This window comes from Xenopus laevis, chromosome 1S, assembly GCF_017654675.1.
Source record: "Xenopus laevis strain J_2021 chromosome 1S, Xenopus_laevis_v10.1, whole genome shotgun sequence".
NCBI lineage: Eukaryota > Metazoa > Chordata > Amphibia > Anura > Pipidae > Xenopus > Xenopus laevis.
Window position 1 is genome coordinate 127,174,864 of NC_054372.1, and position 21,354 is coordinate 127,196,217.

The window sequence follows — 21,354 nt, forward strand, 5'->3', positions numbered from 1 at the left end:
GGTGGAGCTGTCCCAGTTTCTTCTAACTCATTTTTGCTATCTAGCTCTGGGACACTACAAAGATGGAGAAGGCAGGACACCAAGGACTGTGGTCACAATAATTTACATTCCCTATCTCATTAAGGAGCTACTTTCCCTACAAAATCGCAAATCCATGGTACCTTGGAGTGAAGAGGAAAATGAAGATTTCAATGAAAATTTCAAGCACATAAAATCATTAACTCAACCAGCCTCTAGAACCCAATATTATTAAAATAAACTAAAGTGATACTGACACTAAAAGTTTTTTTTAAAAAATATTAATCTGCATTAAAAGTTACGTATAGTTCCCATTGATCATTTTATGCTAATAGTTCTGCTTTTATAAGTAATTCTTACTTGAAGTTCCTAAACCTGAATGTTTTCCCAACCTGACTGTCCCATCTTAGTCTGTCAGTTAGAGTTTCTAATGGTAACCAACTACTGCTGCACAAATATGGCTGCCCCCTCATAAAGGGACATGTGGGTAAGAAGTGTAAAGTAAAAGCATCCGGCAAATACTTTTATGGCAAAATTATAAATAGCATTCAAAGATAATGTTATGATGGATATAAAAAGGTTATTTTCTGGTGTCTGGTGTATGCGCGTTTTGCAATGAGCTTTCTCCAGGTAATACCATGTATTTATTGTAATTGCTACTATTTATTACTAATCTTTCTGACCCGCTACCATTTATATTTCAGTCTCTTATTCAAATCAATGCATGGTTGTTAGGGTACTTCATTCCCTAGTAACCAGATGGCAGAAATTGCAAACTGGATAGCCACTGGAAAATAGCTAAATAACTAAAAAAACACAAATAATAAAAAAAGGAAAACCAATTGCAAATTCTCTCAGAATATCACTCTCTACATCATCCTAAAATCTGACTCAAAGGTGAACAATCCCTTTAAGGATCTGATAATGATACTTGCAACGCCAATGAAAGTCATAACAAAATGCTCACAATTTTCACTGTCATCAAGAAATAGAAGTTAAGGGGAACTGTGAAAGTCAAGACAAGGCCAAAAAAAAAAAAAAACTTTCAGAGAGCACTATCATATGCTGGAGAGAAAGGCAAATGCTCATATGACTGCAAAGGACCTGCACAAAGATTCAGGTGAAACAAGGGTGTTACACTATTCCACAGTCAAGAGGAAACCCCTCATCACAAACGTCAAATTCTAAAGCTATCTAAAAGAGCATCTAGAGAAGGCCTTTTGGTAAAAACATGCGGTGGACTCCTGTTTATTAAAAAAAAGCAGTGTTTTAAAATGAAATCTTGCCAGCTGTTAAATATGGGGGTCAAGCCATTATTTGTTGGTTGATACCCACTGCTTCCTGCAGTTGTTCTACTTTTCATTTACAAAATCAACTAAACGTGGAATCTGGCAAGGGGTGCCTCAACTATTTTTCAGTTTTCAACTGTATGTATATATAGTATGTTTATTTGTATATATGCGTACGTGTGTGTATATGTATATATATAATATATATATATATATATATATATATATATATATATATATATATATATATATATATATATATATATATATATATATATATATATATATGTATATATGTATATATATATATAACAAACAAGGGAAAGTTGTGCTCACCACTATTTTTTAAAAACCATTAGGCGGGGGTGCAATGAGGGTGTGACCACAAAATACCCCTTTTATTAGACACCAGTGGGATCACCTGACTATAGCTATAGACTATAAAAGGGCAGCCAAGTTTGGGAGTTTTACTTTGAAAGCAGCTAGTAAGTTGCAGGTAAAACTTAGTCCCTTTGTAAAATGTATAATTAAGCAATTGAATTCTTAATGAATCAAATGAAAATTAAGCGTAGGACTGGCCAGATATGGGATGACTTTGACGTAGTTGGCCAGCTTAAATATATTGCAATATATGGACAAACAATCCCTGTGTTGTTTAAAGGGTAAGGCATTTTTTAGTAGCAGTATGCACAAAATGTCTCTGTCTTAAATATATTGATAATGGGTTGAGTGCAGAGGACTCTTGTAGTTGACTATATATATATATATATATATATATATATATATATATATATATACTGTTAAGTAACTTATTTATAAAACTGTATATTTGATTTACCCAAGAAAAATGCAATGAAAAATGGCATATTAGATTATCTTAATTAAAATGAACCATTTGCAGTATTTCTAAAGATATTGTCCAACGTAAATTGCTGTATGCCTCACAATCAAACATTAATGAGGGGAAACAAAAAACAGAATGATTATATAGTGTAGTATTTTTTCAAATTAAATATTTACACCCTTAGTGCATCAATTAAAAATATGACCATGTGTGTCAAAGAAGCTGTGCTTTCTCTAATACCACGTGTATTCTTATAAATAAATGTTGAATTACAACAAAGTGAACAAAAATAAGTGATTAAATAGTGGTTCCAGGAACGAAAATTTTTTAAAGATTCACAGAAATTGGTTACACCCAACTGATGAAAGAGAAATGTAAAAAGAGAGAAATGGAATAAACAAGATTGAGGAAAAATAAAAAAAATTATACATAAAAAATATAAAAAAAAAAAATATATAAAAATAAAAAAAATAAAAATGAGAAATAAATTTAGTAATTGAGGGAATAAGAGTAAAACGACAGATGAAGATGCAGGTAATGTCTTATATTAGCTATATAGCTTTTTCAAAGAAAAAGAAGAAAGATCGCATTCCTCCCAGTGGTATTTTGTACTCACAAGACGGAGGAAAATGCAGGCATTGGTTTGGTTAATTGGTGACTTCGTTTCCAAACGTCCGATATCCTTGAAACATCTTTGTAAAATTCTCATATAAAATCAAGATTGGGAGTTCCCTTATCCAGCTGCTGGTATCTTAGCGTCTCTTACGATGTATTGCGCATATCCCTGGCAAGCTTCCGAGCTTCTCTAGTCTTTACTTTGTCCTTACTAACGTGTTTTGCATGTGTCGGCTTCTTCCATCGCTCTGAATAGGTCAGTTTTCGATCAAATAGCTCCATATTCAGCCGAATTCAAAGTTTCCCCCCCAAAAAAAATTTGACTCCAAATAAGTTCTAGAAGGTCCCCCATAGGCTAAAACAGCAATTCTGCAGGTTTTAGATGGCAAATGGTCGAAGTTGAATTTTTAAAAAGACAGTACATAATAAATTTCGATATTCAAATTTTCAATTTTTTTTCAAATTTGAAACAAATTTGGACAATTCCCTAGTCGAAGTACACAAAAATAGCTCGATATTCTAATTTTTTCAATTCCAAAATTCACCTTGACCTTTGATAAATCTGCACCTTAGATAACAATGATCTAGGGCCAGATTATATCAAATGATAATGACATACACTGTCATAAATGGATCCTACAGTCAGATAAGGTTTATTGACAATATCATATCCCAGGGCCCTATACAGGCCATGGATCTCTAGTTGGACAGCACTAGGTTATTGAAACAAAGATAAACAAAACTGCATATTGGCACCTGGACAAACTATATTTCTCATCATACAGATTAACTGTAAATTGGTTTCATTTTTTGACTTCTTTGCTCAAGATATATAAAAAAGCTCAATAGGCTTTTTTTCTGGAAATCAGCTTTTATGTTAACAGGGCATGTAAAATATGAGAGACATTTCTATAATATCTGTCTAGGAGGGCTGCACTGACAGTATTCAAAGGAACAGTTCAGTGTGAAAACAAAAACTGTGTAAATAGATAGGCTGTGCAAAATAAAAAAATTTTCTAATATAGTTAGCCAAAAATCTAATGTTTAAAGGCTGGAGTGACAAAATGTTTAACATACAGTAATAGCCAGAACACTACTTCCTGCTTTTCAGCTCTATAACTCTGAGTTAGTCAGCGACTTGAAGGGGGGCCACATGGGACATATCTATTCAGTGAGTTTGCAATTGATCCTCAGCATTCAGCTCAGATTCAAAAGCAACAGATATGATGCATGTGCCCCCCCCCCAAGTCTCTGATTGGTCACTGCCTGGTAACCAGGGTAAACTAAGAGACCTGAAAATCAGGAAGTAGTGTTCTGGCTATTATGTTAGACATCCGGTCACTCTAGCCTTTATACATTACATTTATGGCTAACAAACTATATTAGAAACATTTTTTATTTTGCACAGCCTATCTATTTACCCAGTTTTAATTTTACACTGAACAACTCCTTTAATTTCAGTGCAATTTGTGTTCACTGCAGCATGTATTAGAACTGAGCCTTTCTTTAGGTGATATGCTAGCCTTACCTTACAGCACTTTAATGGCAACTATTCCTGATGTGCTTTCCATGGCTAAATAAAAGTATGAAATGTATTTTTTGATGAAGTTGTAAAGTGTTTGATTCTTAAAATGATCACACAGCAGCAAGACAAATAGACAGGCTAAAGTATATTCTAGCACTAGTTATACAGTGAGATTTTTAATAAAAATATCTATTTTGAGAAAGATTCAGTGAGACTGAAAAATATTTGATTTTTTTTACTGTATAGGTATGGGACCTGTTATCTAGAATGCTCAGGACCTGGGGCTTTCTGGATAATAGATCTTTCTGTAATTTGGATCTTCATACCTTAAGACTACTAGAAAGTCATGTAAACATTAAATAAACCCAATAGGCTGATTTTGCTTCCAATAAGGATTAATTATATCTGAGTTTGGATCAAGTACAAGCTACTGTTTTATTATTACAGAGAAAAAGGAAATCACTTTAAAAAGGTTGTATTATTTGGATAAAATGGAGTCTATGGGAAACTGCCTTTCCATAAGTCAGAGCTTTCTGGATAATGGGTTTCCAGATAATGAATCCCATACCTGTACTATAAAGTCCCTGAGCGCATCACTGTACAACAATTTGAATATACAGTATGTATATATATATATATATATATATATATATATATATATATATATATATATATATATATATATATAAAATCACATGGTATATGTTAGCTTTTCAATAGGCCACCTGATATATAGAATGCAAACACAAAAACAAAACTATTGTATCACAATTTACCCATATTTTTCATTAAAGCATTTTTTTCATGTATTTGAATTGATTTAAAGACCTCTGTGAGAACTTCTATATTGCACTCCACCACTAAACATACCACCGTTTCTCCACAAAACTTTCCTTTTACTATAGATCTGTATTTTGTCTGCAAAATTACATATTTATATGTTTTAGGTCTATCACAAGCTCTCCTTCAAGGAATGAGTTATGGGCAATTTTGTATTGTGTTATTTGCTTTTTAAATGTTTATAGCTATTAATTTGGAAAACGATATTGTGGAGGCAGCAATGGCCTTTTGTTCTTATTACTCATCTGGCTGTGAAAATAAAGTCATAAAGATTGATATAAAGATGGCAATAATAATTTAGTGTTTCCTCAGTACTGTTACCAAATATTCCAGCATTATATTTTCAATTATTAGAAGAAAAAAGCATAGCATACTTACATATGCTCCAAAATGAAATAATTGCCAACCTTTATCTATAAAATTTGTACAATATTATAATCAATATGAAGAAATTGTACTGATACAACAAAATCAGATTTTTTTATGCAACTAAGGATTCAGATTCAGTTCGGTATTCGGCCGAATCTTTCACCAAGGATTCAGGGATTTGGCCGAATCCCAAATAGTGGATTCGGTGGATCCCTAATTACAACTAACTCATTGTACACAATTATAAATATTTGCCCTAAATAGTTTTGTTGTCTAGAAGAACAACTCTGTTATAAATGTTGTTATATTTATATATTTGTTTGTTTTAATCACTGAACCGGTTAATAATATGTTGACATTAATGTCCATACCATTGCTCAAAGTGGTAGATTACAAAACCAACCACACAGCAGGCTGAAACAGGTTTCATGACACAGCATAGAAAAGTGAGTCCCATCAGGCAAGGTAGTCAAGTAGTACATCCATTCCTTCAGCAGTATAGGAGTATTCAGGGAGAACAGCTTTCTGATCTTAATCCGAATGGACCATATTGGGCAAAACTCTGAAAACTTCAGAGCTTTTCCAAGAAAACTCAGAAATGTTCGGAGTTTTCTGCAAAAACTGCAATTTTTTCTGAGTTTTATATTTTGAATCCACAAAATCATCGGATATCGGTACAGACATCAGCGCAGACACTGGGACCTTCCCTATTGACTTATACAGGACCTTGAAAGCCTTTAGATGCCGGGGTTTCAGATTCTGCATTTTTAGACCATCGGACTTTAATAAATCTCGAATAATTCATAGTTTTTTTTTGCTCCGAAAACCACGAATTATTTGAGGTTCGGATATACAGAGCTTGATAAATAACCCCCTAACTGGTTAAAAGCGTATGGAGGGGGGTGGGGGGGCCCTGCAGCACGTCCCGCACCAGGCCCGCCCCCCTCTAGTTATGTTACTGGTGTAAAATGTGTGTTCAACAGTATGTAGGACAATCAAGTCAAATCTGAAAATAGTAAAAAAAGCAAATATGATGACTAGAAATCTGTTGTCTGGTTTCTAGGTTATATTATAACGTAACATTCAATTACGAAAAATGCCACACTAAAACAGTAATCTTCATCTGGTATAACTATTACAGACTTTGCCACTCACCTTTCTAAATATTCCTATTCATATACTGTTCATTGATATGAAACAACATCCTACAGTGCATATAACCATTGTGTTATCCCTTATTTTCTTTATGTTGTAAAAACATAATATTTATATTTATGACCATGCAAAATGCACAAAACACACACACACAGTTCAACATATTTTTGGATTTAAATTCAATACATTTAGTTTATAAAAAAATTTCAAGTCCAGCTTATGCTTCTTTATTTTATCAATTTTATTAAAAACAAGGGAAGAATTTAACACAAATCTAGCCCTGCCCACAAAAAAAAGACAGTGCAGAAAAGTAATTCAAGTGTTCAATAAATAAAAATAATCTTTACAAATAAAATAAAAGACCCTTTTAATAACAGTAGTTTTGATTCACTTACTGTAATTTGACTATTTTTTTAAGAATAGCCTCAACATCAAAAATGCACCAATCCTCATACTCTCAAACGTACATATTAAAATAAAACGTAAATTTATAAAACTAACAAATTGCATTATGTACTGTAAGTGATATTTTTCTGGAAGTGCCTCAGTAAATAAATCTCTTCTTTTGAAATTTTGTCTAGTGTAGCGTGTTTTGTGTATTTTTCGCAAAATTCTGCTTCAGGCTTTATGTAGGAATTATACAATGCCATAATAGTCATATCATGTTAAAATATAATTTATATAGAATTTTTAATAATTAAAAATGTGCTCAAATTCATGATTTTCATGTTAGTTTTCTGTATTAGTTAAACATTTTATGCCATCAGATATTATGCTAATTTTGGACACTAAGGTACAAGCTTTATTTGTCTTGTATGGCAGTATTGGTCTTATTTATATAGATACTTTTTTCCCTGTTAGGCTACTAAACTTTTCAATGTAAAACGCAAAATAACCTTGTCTTTTGAAATAGAATATTACAGTCCTGCTTTTATCTTAAACAAAACAATTCAAACCACAGAGATACTGAAAAGCTGTAACTTCTGAACAGTCCAGTAAGTAAACATTATATCAAATATTGGAATTTTGCATGTTTAAAGAATCACATCAGAACAATCTGAAACTACCGACAATAAAAGTGTGTACAATACAGGAGTACTTTCACAGAAAAATGCATTTATGAAACCTAAGAAATGAATGTACAATTTAGAGGCCTCTTCTAGTCATCACTATGACTGAGTATGTGTCCAGTTAACACATATCCAGTCCATTGTGTGCTTGCAGTGCATGAACAGTATTTTTATTGTCTGCTAGTGCCCCTTGCTTAGCAAGAAAATCCCTGTGTTCCTCATTGTTCAGATAGACAATGGGAGTCTATTAGAAAAAATATTCCTTTTGACTCTCGTTGATTGTGTTTTGCATACTGATCTCATTTTTCAGTGCCGCAGTTGTGTCCGCATTGTCCTCATTTTCGGAGGCTTTGGCTTCATTTTTTTTATATGTGTTCTTTTGCTGGTAAATCCGAATTGCTATTGCAGTAATGCATAGCAGGATAAATGTCACAACTGATATCACACCTGGAGAAAATTGAATTGAAAAGAAGTCAAGAAAAGATTAAGAAAACATAGGACATCTACAGTTTACAAATGTAATTCCGTTTTTAAGCTGCAGGGCATCATTTTGCCTTTATGTAACTTTTGAAAAAATATAGAATTAAAGTTTTGAATTTCATTTCATGTCAAGCGCATATTTTGTTGTGGATAACAAATCCCTCACTGTATTAACTCATCAACACCTTTAACACTGCACCAGGTAGCTAATCAAGTGCATTCTGTTAGTAAGTGTAAATAGTATGCATTGCGATGTGTCGTGTTTGCTCTCTGTTTATAGATCTGCATCATTATTCAAAATATGGTGTCTTCACTATGAGATTTGTGTATAGATTCCAATTTCTTAACAGCATAAAACAATGCAATGTATTTATTATCAGTACAGGCACGAAGCATCTAAAAACAGTCTGGTGGGTTCATTATCAACAAAATCATACAATGTTCATTGGCAATGCAGAGGAACACATCTGCTTTGTGTAGAACAGCTAATCATGGATTAGTGGTTTATTTTCAAAGTTTTTACTAAGGGAATAGTTCTTATCTCCTACTAATCGCTAAACAAACTGCTATAGTCAGTCCCTTAAGTTGATTGCATACTCAAATAAGCACCTGGATTTTATCTTACTGAGTCCCCCACCATCAATTCTTTCATTTGCTTGTGTCAATTTTCATTAAATTTTCTGAAAAAATCTGCATGCAGATGTATGTGTAAGCCAATCTATACACACATGTCATTCTTGCCAGTTCTTATACAGTATATTGTCTATATATATATATATATATATATATAATATTTATTTTATCTAGTATAAGTAATTCTAAAACAACTGGACTTGCTGAGAAATCATTGAAGAAGTTTCACTACTCATCCGAGCAGCTTCTTCAGTTCAACTGACTGGTGTGGGAAGTCTTCGGCATATAAACTCTCCCATTCATTTTTAATCAACGTTTGGACATTATCTTCAGTGGAGTGTCCCTTGTCTTTTTGGTGTAGAAAAGTCATGCCCTGTACAGTTCTCCCTCCTATGATGAACCATTCACTTGAGTAGTGATGGGCAAATTTATTTGCCAGGCGGGAATTTGCGGCGAATTCCCGCGATTCACCGCCGGTGAATAAATTCTCGATTCTTTCACAAATTTTCCACCGTTTCGCTAATTTCGCGCGCAATTCACAAATTTTTCTGCCACGCGAAACACCGCCAAATCCGCACATCACTATTGCTGAGCACTGCAGTTTTGTCTCCCCAATGTATAGGTCAGTGCACCTTTAGGTGTTGGATCCTTTGGGTGTACCAGTTTTTGTCTGTGTGTTGCCAGGTTTGAAAAACACAGGGATGTGGTGTTTGTTAAAAATCCTCCTGAGATTCTCTGACACTCCAGCTATATATGGGATGACTATGTTTCGCCTACTATGTGTCTCTGGGCGGTTATTTCTTTTGGTGTTACTGTTAAGATTGGTTGCTATTGACAAATGCCAAGTCTGGGTGGCCACATGCTTTTAAGGCTCCTTTTGAGATGTTTATGCTCCTTGTCCTTGGACTCTGTATCAGTTGTCACACTTTCCACACTGTGGTGCAGAGTTCTAATGACACCCAGCTTGTGTTCGGATATTGATCCGTATGAGTGGGTTTCCTGTATACTTCCGTTTTCATGTTACGCCCTCTTGGATGGATATCAAACAGTCCAAAAAGGCAAGTTTGTTCTCATGGACATCTTCCCTTGTGAACTTGATGTTCTTGTCCACTGAGTTATTGTGTTCTGTAATGGCCGCCACTTCCTTGGATCTGATTTTAACCAACAACAAGTGTTGTCTACATACCTGAACCAGTGACTCGGTATAGTTGCCTGGAATGTAAGTAAGGCCCTCCTTTCCACTTCCTTCATGTACAAGTTAGCTACAATGGGAGATAACGGAAAAACAATTGCATAGCCATGTTTCTGTCTATAAAAATGGTCCTTGTATTTGAAGTGTGTGGTGTTAAGGCACAAATCCAGCATCTTCAATGAAACGTCTTCAATGATTGCTCAGCAAGTCCAGTTGTTTTAGAATTACTTATACTAGATATATCATGACCTGGATGAATGAAAATCTTCATAGTCATTATTTATTTTAATTCTTTGCAATTTGGAATGCAGTCAATTGCAGTAAGTAGTAGAAATGGAGTACGTAGTTCTATTTACACTGCCTCCTACCATAATGGGCTAACGTGTCTGGAGGCGTTTCCCCTATCTTTATAGTGGACCTGTCACCCAGACACAAAAAACTGTATTATAAAACTAATTTTCAAATTAAACATGAAATACAATTTCTATTTCTTATTAAAGCATTCATGTTGTAATGCTGTTGTAAGCTCATTTAAAAATCTCAGCTGTCAATCAAATATTGTCTGCACCTCCTCTATGCCTTAGACATAGAGGCGGGGCAATTACTTTCACTTTCCGTTCAGCACTTCCTAGATGTCAATGCACTCCCCACATTCCCCCTCTCTCTTTACCATTTAATTGTGTAGCCAGTGCATGGGGGTGGACATCAGGTCCCCATTCTGGTGCACAAACAAGATTCTGAGATGATGCAAGGCTTGTTTTAATAACAGTGTCCACAAAATGGCTCCCAGACTGAAGGAAACAAGATTCAAATAATTTATATTAGGGATGCACCAAATCCACTATTTTGGATTCGGCCGAACCCTCGAATCCATCACGAAAGATTCAGCGAATACCGAACCAAATCCTAATTTGCATTTGCAAATTAGGGGTGGGAAGGAAAAAGCATTATTTAATTCCTTGTTTTGTGACAAAAAGTCACGAATTGTATCTTCCCAATCCTAATTTGCATATGCATATGTACTGTGGGGGTTTTTTTTTTCAATTATTTGAAGATTTCCAGCTTTCTGGAAAATGGGTTTCCAGATAACGGATCCCATTTACAGTATATATCCATATGTGTGTGTAAAAATGTATTTCCATAGAAAATCAAAGCTTTTATTTCCATTTTACCACCAATCACTGCAGAGTCACTTCTGATTGCATTAGCTATGGGTTCTCTTTCATCTTTTGGTCCTGAATGATCTGTAAGCGTAAAACAAGAAAAAATTACATCTTCTTAGGTTCTATAAAGGGTCATTAAACTTTTAGAAACCCTTAGTGCTTAAATAGATAAAACATTATAGGTAAGGTTTATGAAACTCACTGAACCCTTAAAGTATGCTCATTGTATCATTTGTTCTTTTCGCTAGCATTTCTCTAGAACACGTGTTCTGTCTTGGCAACTCAAGGGTTGCAGGACCATCTTGATTTCCTTATTTCCTGAAACCTTGTGCTTCTATTTGAATAGTATGTTTGTGTTGCTTCTGACTTCCATCTGTATTTGACCTGAAATGCAATGTCCTCTCTTTTTCTCTTGGTTCTGTGTATTTATTACTTAGTTATCTGTGCATTTATATTATTATTATATGTTTTTACTAATCATCATAAATATCCAGCACAATATACAGCACAATATACTTTTGCATTTTATGTTCTGTTCTCCTGAGATATTTTTCTAAATTTAGCTTGTTCTCTACCTACGTAGATTGCCTTTGCCTGGATTATGCAATATACAGTATTCAGCTTCTTCTTTTTGCTGTCTGCAATACTTCCTGTCAACCCTTATGCCAATTTAGCAAAAAATTGGAAGAAACAACTTTGCAGGTATACATGCTCATCACTAAGTTCCATCTAGGAATTTTTATTATCTAGGAACTTGCAAGTACATCACGCTTCAGTCACTGCTACTATGTACATTGTTAGAAACAAATCCAACTCTTATGGATGAACATGATTAAGGGTGGTAATAGGTGTGTAAAATAAATGGTGACGGTGTGCTTTATTTTACAGATTTTCCACCTTTATTTCCCATTGTTTCAGACCTTTGTAAGTTCTTGCTGAAGTTGCTCAAAGAAAAAGCGTGTAAAAAATTACTCCATTTTGACTGGTGATACTGTATGTGGCAAATTCTGCCATTTTTTTTCTCCACTTAATAAATCAGCCCCTAGCAGTACAATGTGAAATGATTGTAAAATTGTCTGGATATACCTGCAAATGTATGGGTTGATTCACTTGATGTTGAATCTATACCATTTACAGAACCACAGCTGGATTCTGAAATGTGTCCAGTTGTCATTACTTGTGGTGATTTATCATGGTACAAAACAGTTCTTAAAGGAAAAATATGGTTAAAATTCATTGACGATAGGCATCCAATAAATCCATTTGCATTTGCTTTCATTGTCTCCAGGTCAACTTCAATATTTTCTGCTGTAAAATAAAAAATGTAATCTTATTTTTTAAATTGAACCACAGCTACTCTGTAGATTACATTATGCATAAAGTAATATCTAAAATATTAAAAAGTAATGTGGTATGAAACCAATGAAGTGAAATAATCACAAGAAATACTAATATATATACATATTTCCATTATGCTTTGTTTATCCGATAAGACATTAATTAGCTGGATACATAAAATACACAAGCTCACATGTTTAATACTTAAAAGGATTTGGCAAATGATAATAGGAGAAGGGGTGACTGATAATATGATATTACAGAAGGGAGGCACTGTACAGCTGTAACTAAATTTTCAGCAAAACAGCCTGTGAAATAAAGCCAATTTAGAAAGTCCTGTAATGACAAGGTTTTTTTTTGCAGTTTTAAAGCTGGAGACACTTCTAGGAATTGTTTCCAGTACACAATTACATTATACAGTGAAAAAAATTATAATAAGATTTAAAAGTGTAACTTATTACATCAAGCGAAGTGTCTTGCTTTTCATTCATTGAGAGGGACTATAAAATATTAAATTACATATATTGGATGTGAACAGCTGTATGCTAAATATAATTTTCACTGGTTCCTTTTTTACATATTTCCTTTAAATTTGATCTTATTTTCAATTACATGCTCTACCAATTGAGCCACATTCAAAGGCTTCTTCTGTCTATATCAGCACCCTTATCCTTATCAGCACCCTATACTGGTATTTAGTAACTTAACTTATCAGGTAAATCCCCCCCCCCCTGCAACAGCTTCACCTAGAATTTTAATTACAAAATGCGTTGTAGCAGCAGGTTGGTAGGGTGACAAGTAGCCTGCATTTCTGATTGTGAAGTTACCTTCACAATGGGGGACCTTCAGCACTCAAGCTTTTTATCAGTATCTGCAGTTGAAATCTGTCATAACATTTCACCCTTCCACCCAAAGGAATATAAACATACAGTGTATTGCAGAAGCAGACCCAAACTGCAGATGCTTATAAAAAGCTTAACTGCTTGCTTTAAGTGTCTAATTAGAACTGAAGAGAGAATTGTAAAATAATTTAAGGAAAATATCTGCTCATAACCTAGGAAATGCTTTTTTTCAAATTTTCCTTTCATTTTGGCAAAGGTACAATTTAACAGGAGTTACAGTTGTTTACTAAAAGTTGTAGCAATAAATAAGTCAGAGATAAAGGAAAAAAACAACTTACCTAATATCTTACCAAGGGTAAGAAACTGAACTGCTTTGAATTCAGTACTTGATGTTAAGCTGAATTTTACCGCTGTATACTGGTTAACCTGAAATGATATTCAATATATTAATTAGAAAATAGACAAGTAAATGTTTCTTGGTCACATCTGCTGTTTCACTTGAATCTGTATACTGTATAAGGTTTCATGAAATCAGGATGTCATAAAGAGTAAATATAAGTTCATGGCAAGTTCATTTATTTCTCTTAGTGCCATTATAAGCACATATTTAAACCTGGCTGATATGCGAATCTTAACTGAGCATTGTGAACCTTTAAGATGTGCTTGAAGGTGTCCGAAACTTTTGAAGCAAACATAACAACTTTTTCATTAATATGTTTTATTATATATACTGCACACTTTTTTGTTCGTACTTTTTATATTCAGATTTTTTTTTTATAACTTTAAAGTCATTTGTGGTTTTACAGAAATAGAGTTTAATCATGGTTTCCACAAGCTCTAATACCACAAAAATGTTATCTTTAATATTTGGAGCTTAGTGGAAGCAACAAATCTTATGCCCACAATTATGCTGGGGTTCTTGATGGGGTGTGTGCTGAATTGTCGGTAAAAACAGGGCGGATTTTCCTCGGCGGCTCCCTGGGCTGCTCTGTCCTAGTGCCCGACGACTGTATCTTGCACACGTCCCCCCCCCCGCAAGCACAAGTGTGCACCCAGTGCAGCTTACTATGCAACCTAAATTTTTGCTGCCCTAGGCCTGGGCCTGATAAATCTGGGTCTGATAAAAAAACAGGTGATTTACGTACATGCAAAATCTGTGCTTTACGTTTTGCATTGTGTTTGTAAAGTAAGGCTTACAATTATAAAGCAATGTGTAAAAAGCAATGTTCAACATTCAACAAAGCACCACGTAACCACCATGGCATTGAGTGATGAGGTTTTACATGACTTTTATGGTTTAATTTATTGGGTGCCTTAATTAGTCCCATAACATCAATGGTTTTGCAATATCTAAGGTAGTACATACATTTTGCTATTATGATGCAAGTCATTGATTCATATGAAATGACAACATTGGGGTTTTAAACAGCACTAACTTTTTCTTTTTCCACACTACATTTTATGCTAATGTATAAATATGTCTTTTAGAGTAGATTTTATCTAAATTGTTTAAATGTCTAGGAAGGTGTTTCATTTTGAGATGGAGCTGCCACTTTCGCACTGTTCAGTTAACAGAGAGAGTCAATCACTTTGAATTCAGTTCAGGAATTTGTCCAGTACTGTGTAGGTTGTTTTATTAGTGATGAGTGAATCCATCCCATTTTGCTTCACCAAAAATTTGTGAAACTGCGAACAATTCGTGAAACGTGTTGAAGTCAACTGGCATCATTTTTTTTTACGTGCGCAACAATTTTCTCTCACTCCAAATGTATTAAAGCCAATGGGTTTTTTTGTGGCGACTTTTTGTCTCAGCGACTTTTTTGTCTTGGCGACTTTTTTGTTTAGGTGACTTTTTTGACACGGTTACATTTTTCACAGGGAATTTTTGGTGCAGTTTCACAAAAAAATTAGCAGATGGCAAAATTCAGAAATTCGACCACGAATCCATGCCTGCTGAAAAGAATTTGTTCATCACTATTTATTATATGTTTCCCTAACCCATCTATGACATGTTCCATCATGGACTAAGCAATACAGATGGAAAAGGGGGTAAGTATTGGAATATTTCTCTTTTTTCATGTTACAGAAAGAATAATTGGTAGAAGTGTTTACCAACGATTTATGCAAATATATTTTTTTAACCCAATTTTGCAAATGCCCAATTAATACTAAATATTATAGGTATCATTGTGGTAGAATTGTAGTAGAATTGTATCTCTAATTTATTTTTAATTCTATCAAAGATTATGGGCTTTTTCCACTTGAGAAACATAAGTAAAAAAGGGAAATCTGGCATTTCTGTTTTGAAACCTCAAGTTTGCCAATACTATGTGATTATTTTTTTAATAAATGCATGAATTGCCCATTTAACTTTTAACTTTTTTAAGTTTTTTTTGCAGGTACTAAAACGTGACACTTGGCGACTTTATTATGAAAAGTCTCTTACCTCTATAAAGAGTGCATCTCCTTTTCTTAAAATTCTCAATTTCTGGAGATGTCCATCAGCTAAGCTTTTTGAATTGATGTTAAATACATCAGGATCAAGACGATGTTCTAACTTGTATCTAATCTGCAAACTACCTGAAAGAATAACATTTGTATTTATCACTTACATTTTACAAAGCAAAACAAGGCCTTTCTCCTGTATACATACTGTTTCATAACACATATTTCAACGTCTTAACAGGAAATTTTTTTATAACTCTTTATCTGTGAAAGTTATATATATACAAATAAATAAAATCATAAAGATACATAAAAAAGCAAATAAAAAGTACAGAAATAATATAATCAAGATAAAATAAAATCAAATGAAATCAATGCGTAGTTTGATCACATTTTCATTATGGACATTATCATTCCTATGGTAGTTTAGTGAGAATTTTTTCCCATGGTGACCATATGGACGTATGGAGATCAAGTCCTCCAAGAGAGCAGATAAATAGTGCATAGACTGGATAAATCTAAGCCTATTGATAACATATACGTAAGATAGGAAAAGTGGGAGCCAACCAATGAATGGCTATGATCCAACATGCAGCTGCTAGTATTTGGGATACAAGTTTACGCTGATATGGAGCTAGTTTAGGATAGGGTTGGGACAGTAGTGCTGACTCCATGGATGGTTCCATAGTCACCTCTATTATCTGAGAAGCCATTTTGTACACTTCGGTCCATAATGCTGATACAATGGGGCAATGCCACCAGGCATGAAGATAATCTCCCCCTGCTGTGCATCCTCGGAAGCAAGTTGGTGGAAAGTTTGGGCTAATGGCATGTTTATGATTAGGTGTAAGGTACCAACGAAACAGCACTTTGCATGCAGTTTCCTCTACCACTACATTAGGAGAAAGTTTTCTAATCGAACTCCATATTTTGGTCCAAGTTTCAAATGGGATAGGGTCTCCTAAATCTGTCTCCCATGCTGTCATTTATTTATGTGAGACAGGAGAGGCAGCCTCTGATAGTTGAGAATAAAGTAACTAAATTACATTTCTGGTTCCAAGTGGGTTACGACAACAGAACTCATACAGTTAGCTCTCCAGCTTAGCTCGATGGGGGGCTTGGGTTGGCTAGAATGGAATTGTTCCGTAGCTGGGAAAGCATACATATCACATAGTTGGGGGAAGGATTTAAATCCTTGTATGGACAATAAATCATATAAGTGTGAAGTCCGTTGGATGTCCATCTTTAGAAGGCTGAATGGATTAGCCCTGAGGGAAAGTCTGGGTTGCCCACTAATGGTTGCATATGACTACAAAAGGTATGTGGGGTACATGTTTGCTTCAGGGTTTTCCTTAACTGTAGGTGAAACGTAATTATGGGATTTTGTGATCTTGTGCTTGAGAATCGTATCTGAATTGACCCATAAAAGAGAGAAGACCCCAATGGATGAATACTAGCATTTTCAAAGTCAACCCACTTGAAGTGAACGGATGGTAAGTGCCATAGTGTGAACTGTGCTAGCCTAGCGGCCTTAAAATAATGCATTAAGTTTGGAATCTTTACACTTTCTTGACTGTAAGATCTATATAACACATTTTTGTTTATCCTATGTGATTTGTTATTCCAAATAAAGTTCCAGACTTTTCTTTGTAATAACAGACATTTTTTTAAAGGGGTGGTATACCCCCTTTTTTTAATATGAGTGCAACACATAGTTCTTGTGCTGAATATGCTTTTTGCCTGTTGTTTTAATCACAAACAAAATAGTTTTTTTTAGCTAAAAGGGCAAACAAGAAAACCAAAGCTCCTCAATGTTGCACTTGTGAGTTAGATAATTACATAATTTTTATCTAGTTATAAAAAAAGGCAAACTTTTTTCTTTTACAGGAGAGATGGGGCAATTTATACTGTTCTATGTCTCTTTAGTCTTGATTTTCTAAGCATCTCCTGTAAGGGGCAGATTTATCAAGGGTCGAATTGAAATTTAGAATCTTGAGTTTATTTGAGTGTAATTCAACTAGGGAATAGTCCAAATTTGATTTGAGTTTAAAAAAATTCTACCTTCGAATTTCAAAATTTATCATTTACTGTCCCTTTAAAATTTTGAATTCTACTATTTGCCATCTAAAACCTGTCAACTTGGTGTTTTAGCCTATGGTGGACCTCCTACAATCAATTTGGAGTCATTTGGTGGACATTTGGAAAAAAATTATTGAAAAAACTTGAATCAAATTTGATTTGAATTTGATTCGAGTTTGTGGGTCGATCCTATTCACCCGAATTTAGAAAAATTCAAATTTTTTAATAATTAAATTCAAATTAATTTCAATTGCTCATTTTTTCCAAATTTCGAGTTTATGGGAGTTTTTTATAAACTCCCATAAACTCTAAATTCAACAAATTTTCCCTGTGCTACATGCAAACACTTCAGTGCATTTCTCCCCAATAGGCAAAATATTTATATTCCTACTTTGCAAATCCAGTCTCAGTACTTGATAATAAGAGCTTAAAACTATTATGAATGAAAAACAAACCTATTGGTATGTATTTATTTTTAAATGCTTTTAGTATCTTTAAGGCATGGTTCTATTAGAATTCAATTATAACTAGAGTTAGTGGGTCGATCCCATTCACCTGAGTTTGAAAAATTAAATTTTTTTAATAAATTGCAGTTGGTCAAATTTCGAGTTCATGTGAGTTTCATGGAAATTTAAAATAACTTTTAATTCAACCCTTGTTCACATCTGCCCCAATGTGAACAGTGCAAACAGGTACTTTCAATTCACAGTCATTATATTATCTGATAACATATTTGATATTGCATCTTGATTTCTGAGTTTCACTTCTGAAGTGAAAAAAAACCCTACAAAACATTAACAAATAGCATTTTGCATGACATACGAATGACAGAACCTACCATTTTTTGCAATGATGATTGAAATATATTGCTTGTTAAAGGAGCTCACAAATAGTAATAAACTTGGTGATTGATTAGTTCGAAAACTAAATACAATATTTTCTCTGCTGTTTGTGTTTTGAATTGAAGAGTGCCAGTTGGAATTTCTAGATATGGTGTGATTTTCAGGGAACATTAATGTTGCTGAAGATCCAGCTCCAAAGTATGCTGACATTTCTGAAAAAAGAAATAAAAACAAATTGCATGTTAACTGCAGAACTGGATTAAGATCTTAAGAAGAAAATCATATTCTAAAATGAATTTCCACTTAATATAGTTCTACGCAATAAAAAGAAAATTGTTTCCAAACTAAATACAGTAATACATGTACTTCAATTTGATAGCAACAGCCTTCTCAAACAAATCAGAAATACTCAGATTATAACGTTTTATTGCAGCATATCCAGTAACTCTATGCTGTGATTGGACAGTGAGAAGTGGCATTATCACTCCATGCTAATAGTATTTAGAAAAGTGTTAATTGTCCTTGTTTCTACAGATTATAGATCAAAATATTTTAAAAAAAAACAAATTCCATGATTTATTAATAGTGACAAGCACCCTCTGGAATGGATATTTTTGTTTCTAATTCCATATGGGGTTCCTCAGCCAGTGAAGTAAATTTAAATGTTTAAATTGAGGAACAAGTTCATATTTATTGCAAAGGGATCTGGCTCATCGTCAGAGGAGCATGTGCTGCAGAGTCTTTCCTGGTCTCTTTGGTGTTTAATTTCTAGAATATGGTCTCTTACAAAGTGCACCTTTTCTGATAGAAAACATGTCTTTAAAAAACACATTATGTTTATGAGTATCACCAGCTATACATTTGAAATGTATACATATGGTAAGCATTATAAATGGTTATTGGCAGTGTTGAGGGCACTCTAGAAGACTTACCATCACATACCTAAAAGGTGGCACAGTCACTTTTGGGTCTAAAGGATACGCAATGCCAAAATATATTTTTGCAGTATTAGTGATAAAGCTGCATGTGTCGCATTGTATTGGGTTTCTCTGTGTTGGGCTTAAAATAGATACTGTAGCAACTTGTTTTTGTGAAAATTAATGAGTTCAGCTCTTAGATAATATTGTCTTTTTTGCTTTTACCATGACCTTCAAATAACTGTTTTGTTTACATTTAGTTTTCCTTCCCTTTTTACTTTACCGTAGCTATTAAAATGTGTATTTTAATTATGCTTTGTTAACACCTTTACACTCTTATACCGTATGAACTGCAGAAGGGGAGTTCTGACTTCTCAGTTGCACCAAAAATTAGCTTAATGCCCTAGGTAACAAAAATGTTCATTAATCATCTTAATGTCACAGGTAGCTTTAGTTACAATAGCGTCTGGTTTGTGTAGAGGTTTGAAATTCTTCAATTTAATGAGGCCTGCAGATTAACTTAGATTCTTATTTTACATTTCTCTTTTTAAGTTTCAAACATTTAAAAATATATTATACCTCTAGAGTGATGAAAAATCCTATTAGTATTAGACATGATCTCATTAGATTTAATTAAAAAAAACAGATACAGATGGAATGATTTTAAAGACTGTTTAGGTCAACGCTTGGGAGTAATTATACATGACTAACATAACGTCCAATATAGAGTGATGACATTTATGGCCTTCCTCAATTTAATATTTGCTTGTAATGATAAACCTGGGGCTTGACTGAGCTACTTTATAGCTTGAAATGTCTTAATATTTTTTACTTAGCATAGAAAGAAAAAATAAATATCTGACATATGTACAAGAGTTTTTAAATGACTACAAATTAAAGAAAATAATAGCAGTTGCAAAGTGTTTGTACCATTGTAATTTTTGTGTGTCACATAGATGGAAAATAATGTACTCAGATACTTACCTCATAAATAGGTATTATTCTTTATCTGGCATTATTCATAAATGAAAAGTACTGTATACTGTGTTTCATTGTAGCCAATATAATGTATCCCAGAAAAAGCCTATTGGGGGAATGTAATATTTTTTGTTAACGCAAAAAAATATTTGCAAAGACCGTTGCAAACATTAACAACCAAGATTTTGGTTGTTTGCTTCCTTGTATAGTTTGCAAACAAATGGTTTTGTGAACATGTGTAGTGAATGTAATAAAATGGTGCAATCGGAGAATGTGTTTGCACCAAAATATAATGAAAATCCAGAGCAGGTGTTATTAATGCTAACCTTTATTATATGTTTAAATATATGTTTAAATGTTCAGTAAATCAAAATAAATGAATCTTACATGGAATTAGAAGCATAACATTGTATATACCTTTCTTGCAAAATGGTCCTCCGTAAGCAGAGGAATTACAATCACATGAAAATCCATTGTTCTTTTCTACACATTTTCCTCCATTGTGACATAGGTTCCCATAGCTACTGCAGTGTCCAGGACACCCTGGTTTAATTCCTGGAGTCACTTTAGCCCTTTCTTCCAAGTCAAGAGCAATACCATTTAATGTTAAATAACGTATGCATCCTAGAAATCCTTTCTGTCTTGATGCTGTTCCACCTGTATAAGATACAAGCATTTAAATATAAAGTCACTTGAACTTTAAACTTTAGCGTTGTCCTG

At 33.8% G+C, this 21,354-nt stretch overlaps 1 protein-coding gene across 2 annotated transcripts in view; it reads right to left on the reverse strand.

Annotated features, from left to right (window-relative positions):
* Window positions 1-6,819: 6,819 nt before the first annotated feature.
* The window catches only part of LOC121399446 (contactin-associated protein-like 4), a 183,851-nt gene continuing 169,316 nt past the window's right edge, over window positions 6,820-21,354 (reverse strand). For both annotated transcript variants that reach the window (XM_041580166.1, XM_041580167.1), the window contains 7 exons: window positions 21,052-21,291; window positions 18,736-18,951; window positions 15,820-15,953; window positions 13,712-13,799; window positions 12,280-12,501; window positions 11,203-11,274; window positions 6,820-8,172 (listed from right to left, as the gene is read on the reverse strand). In XM_041580166.1, the coding sequence (XP_041436100.1) occupies window positions 7,973-8,172; window positions 11,203-11,274; window positions 12,280-12,501; window positions 13,712-13,799; window positions 15,820-15,953; window positions 18,736-18,951; window positions 21,052-21,291 (1,172 nt within the window). In that variant the 3' untranslated portion in view covers window positions 6,820-7,972. The remainder of the gene's footprint in view (window positions 8,173-11,202; window positions 11,275-12,279; window positions 12,502-13,711; window positions 13,800-15,819; window positions 15,954-18,735; window positions 18,952-21,051; window positions 21,292-21,354) is intronic.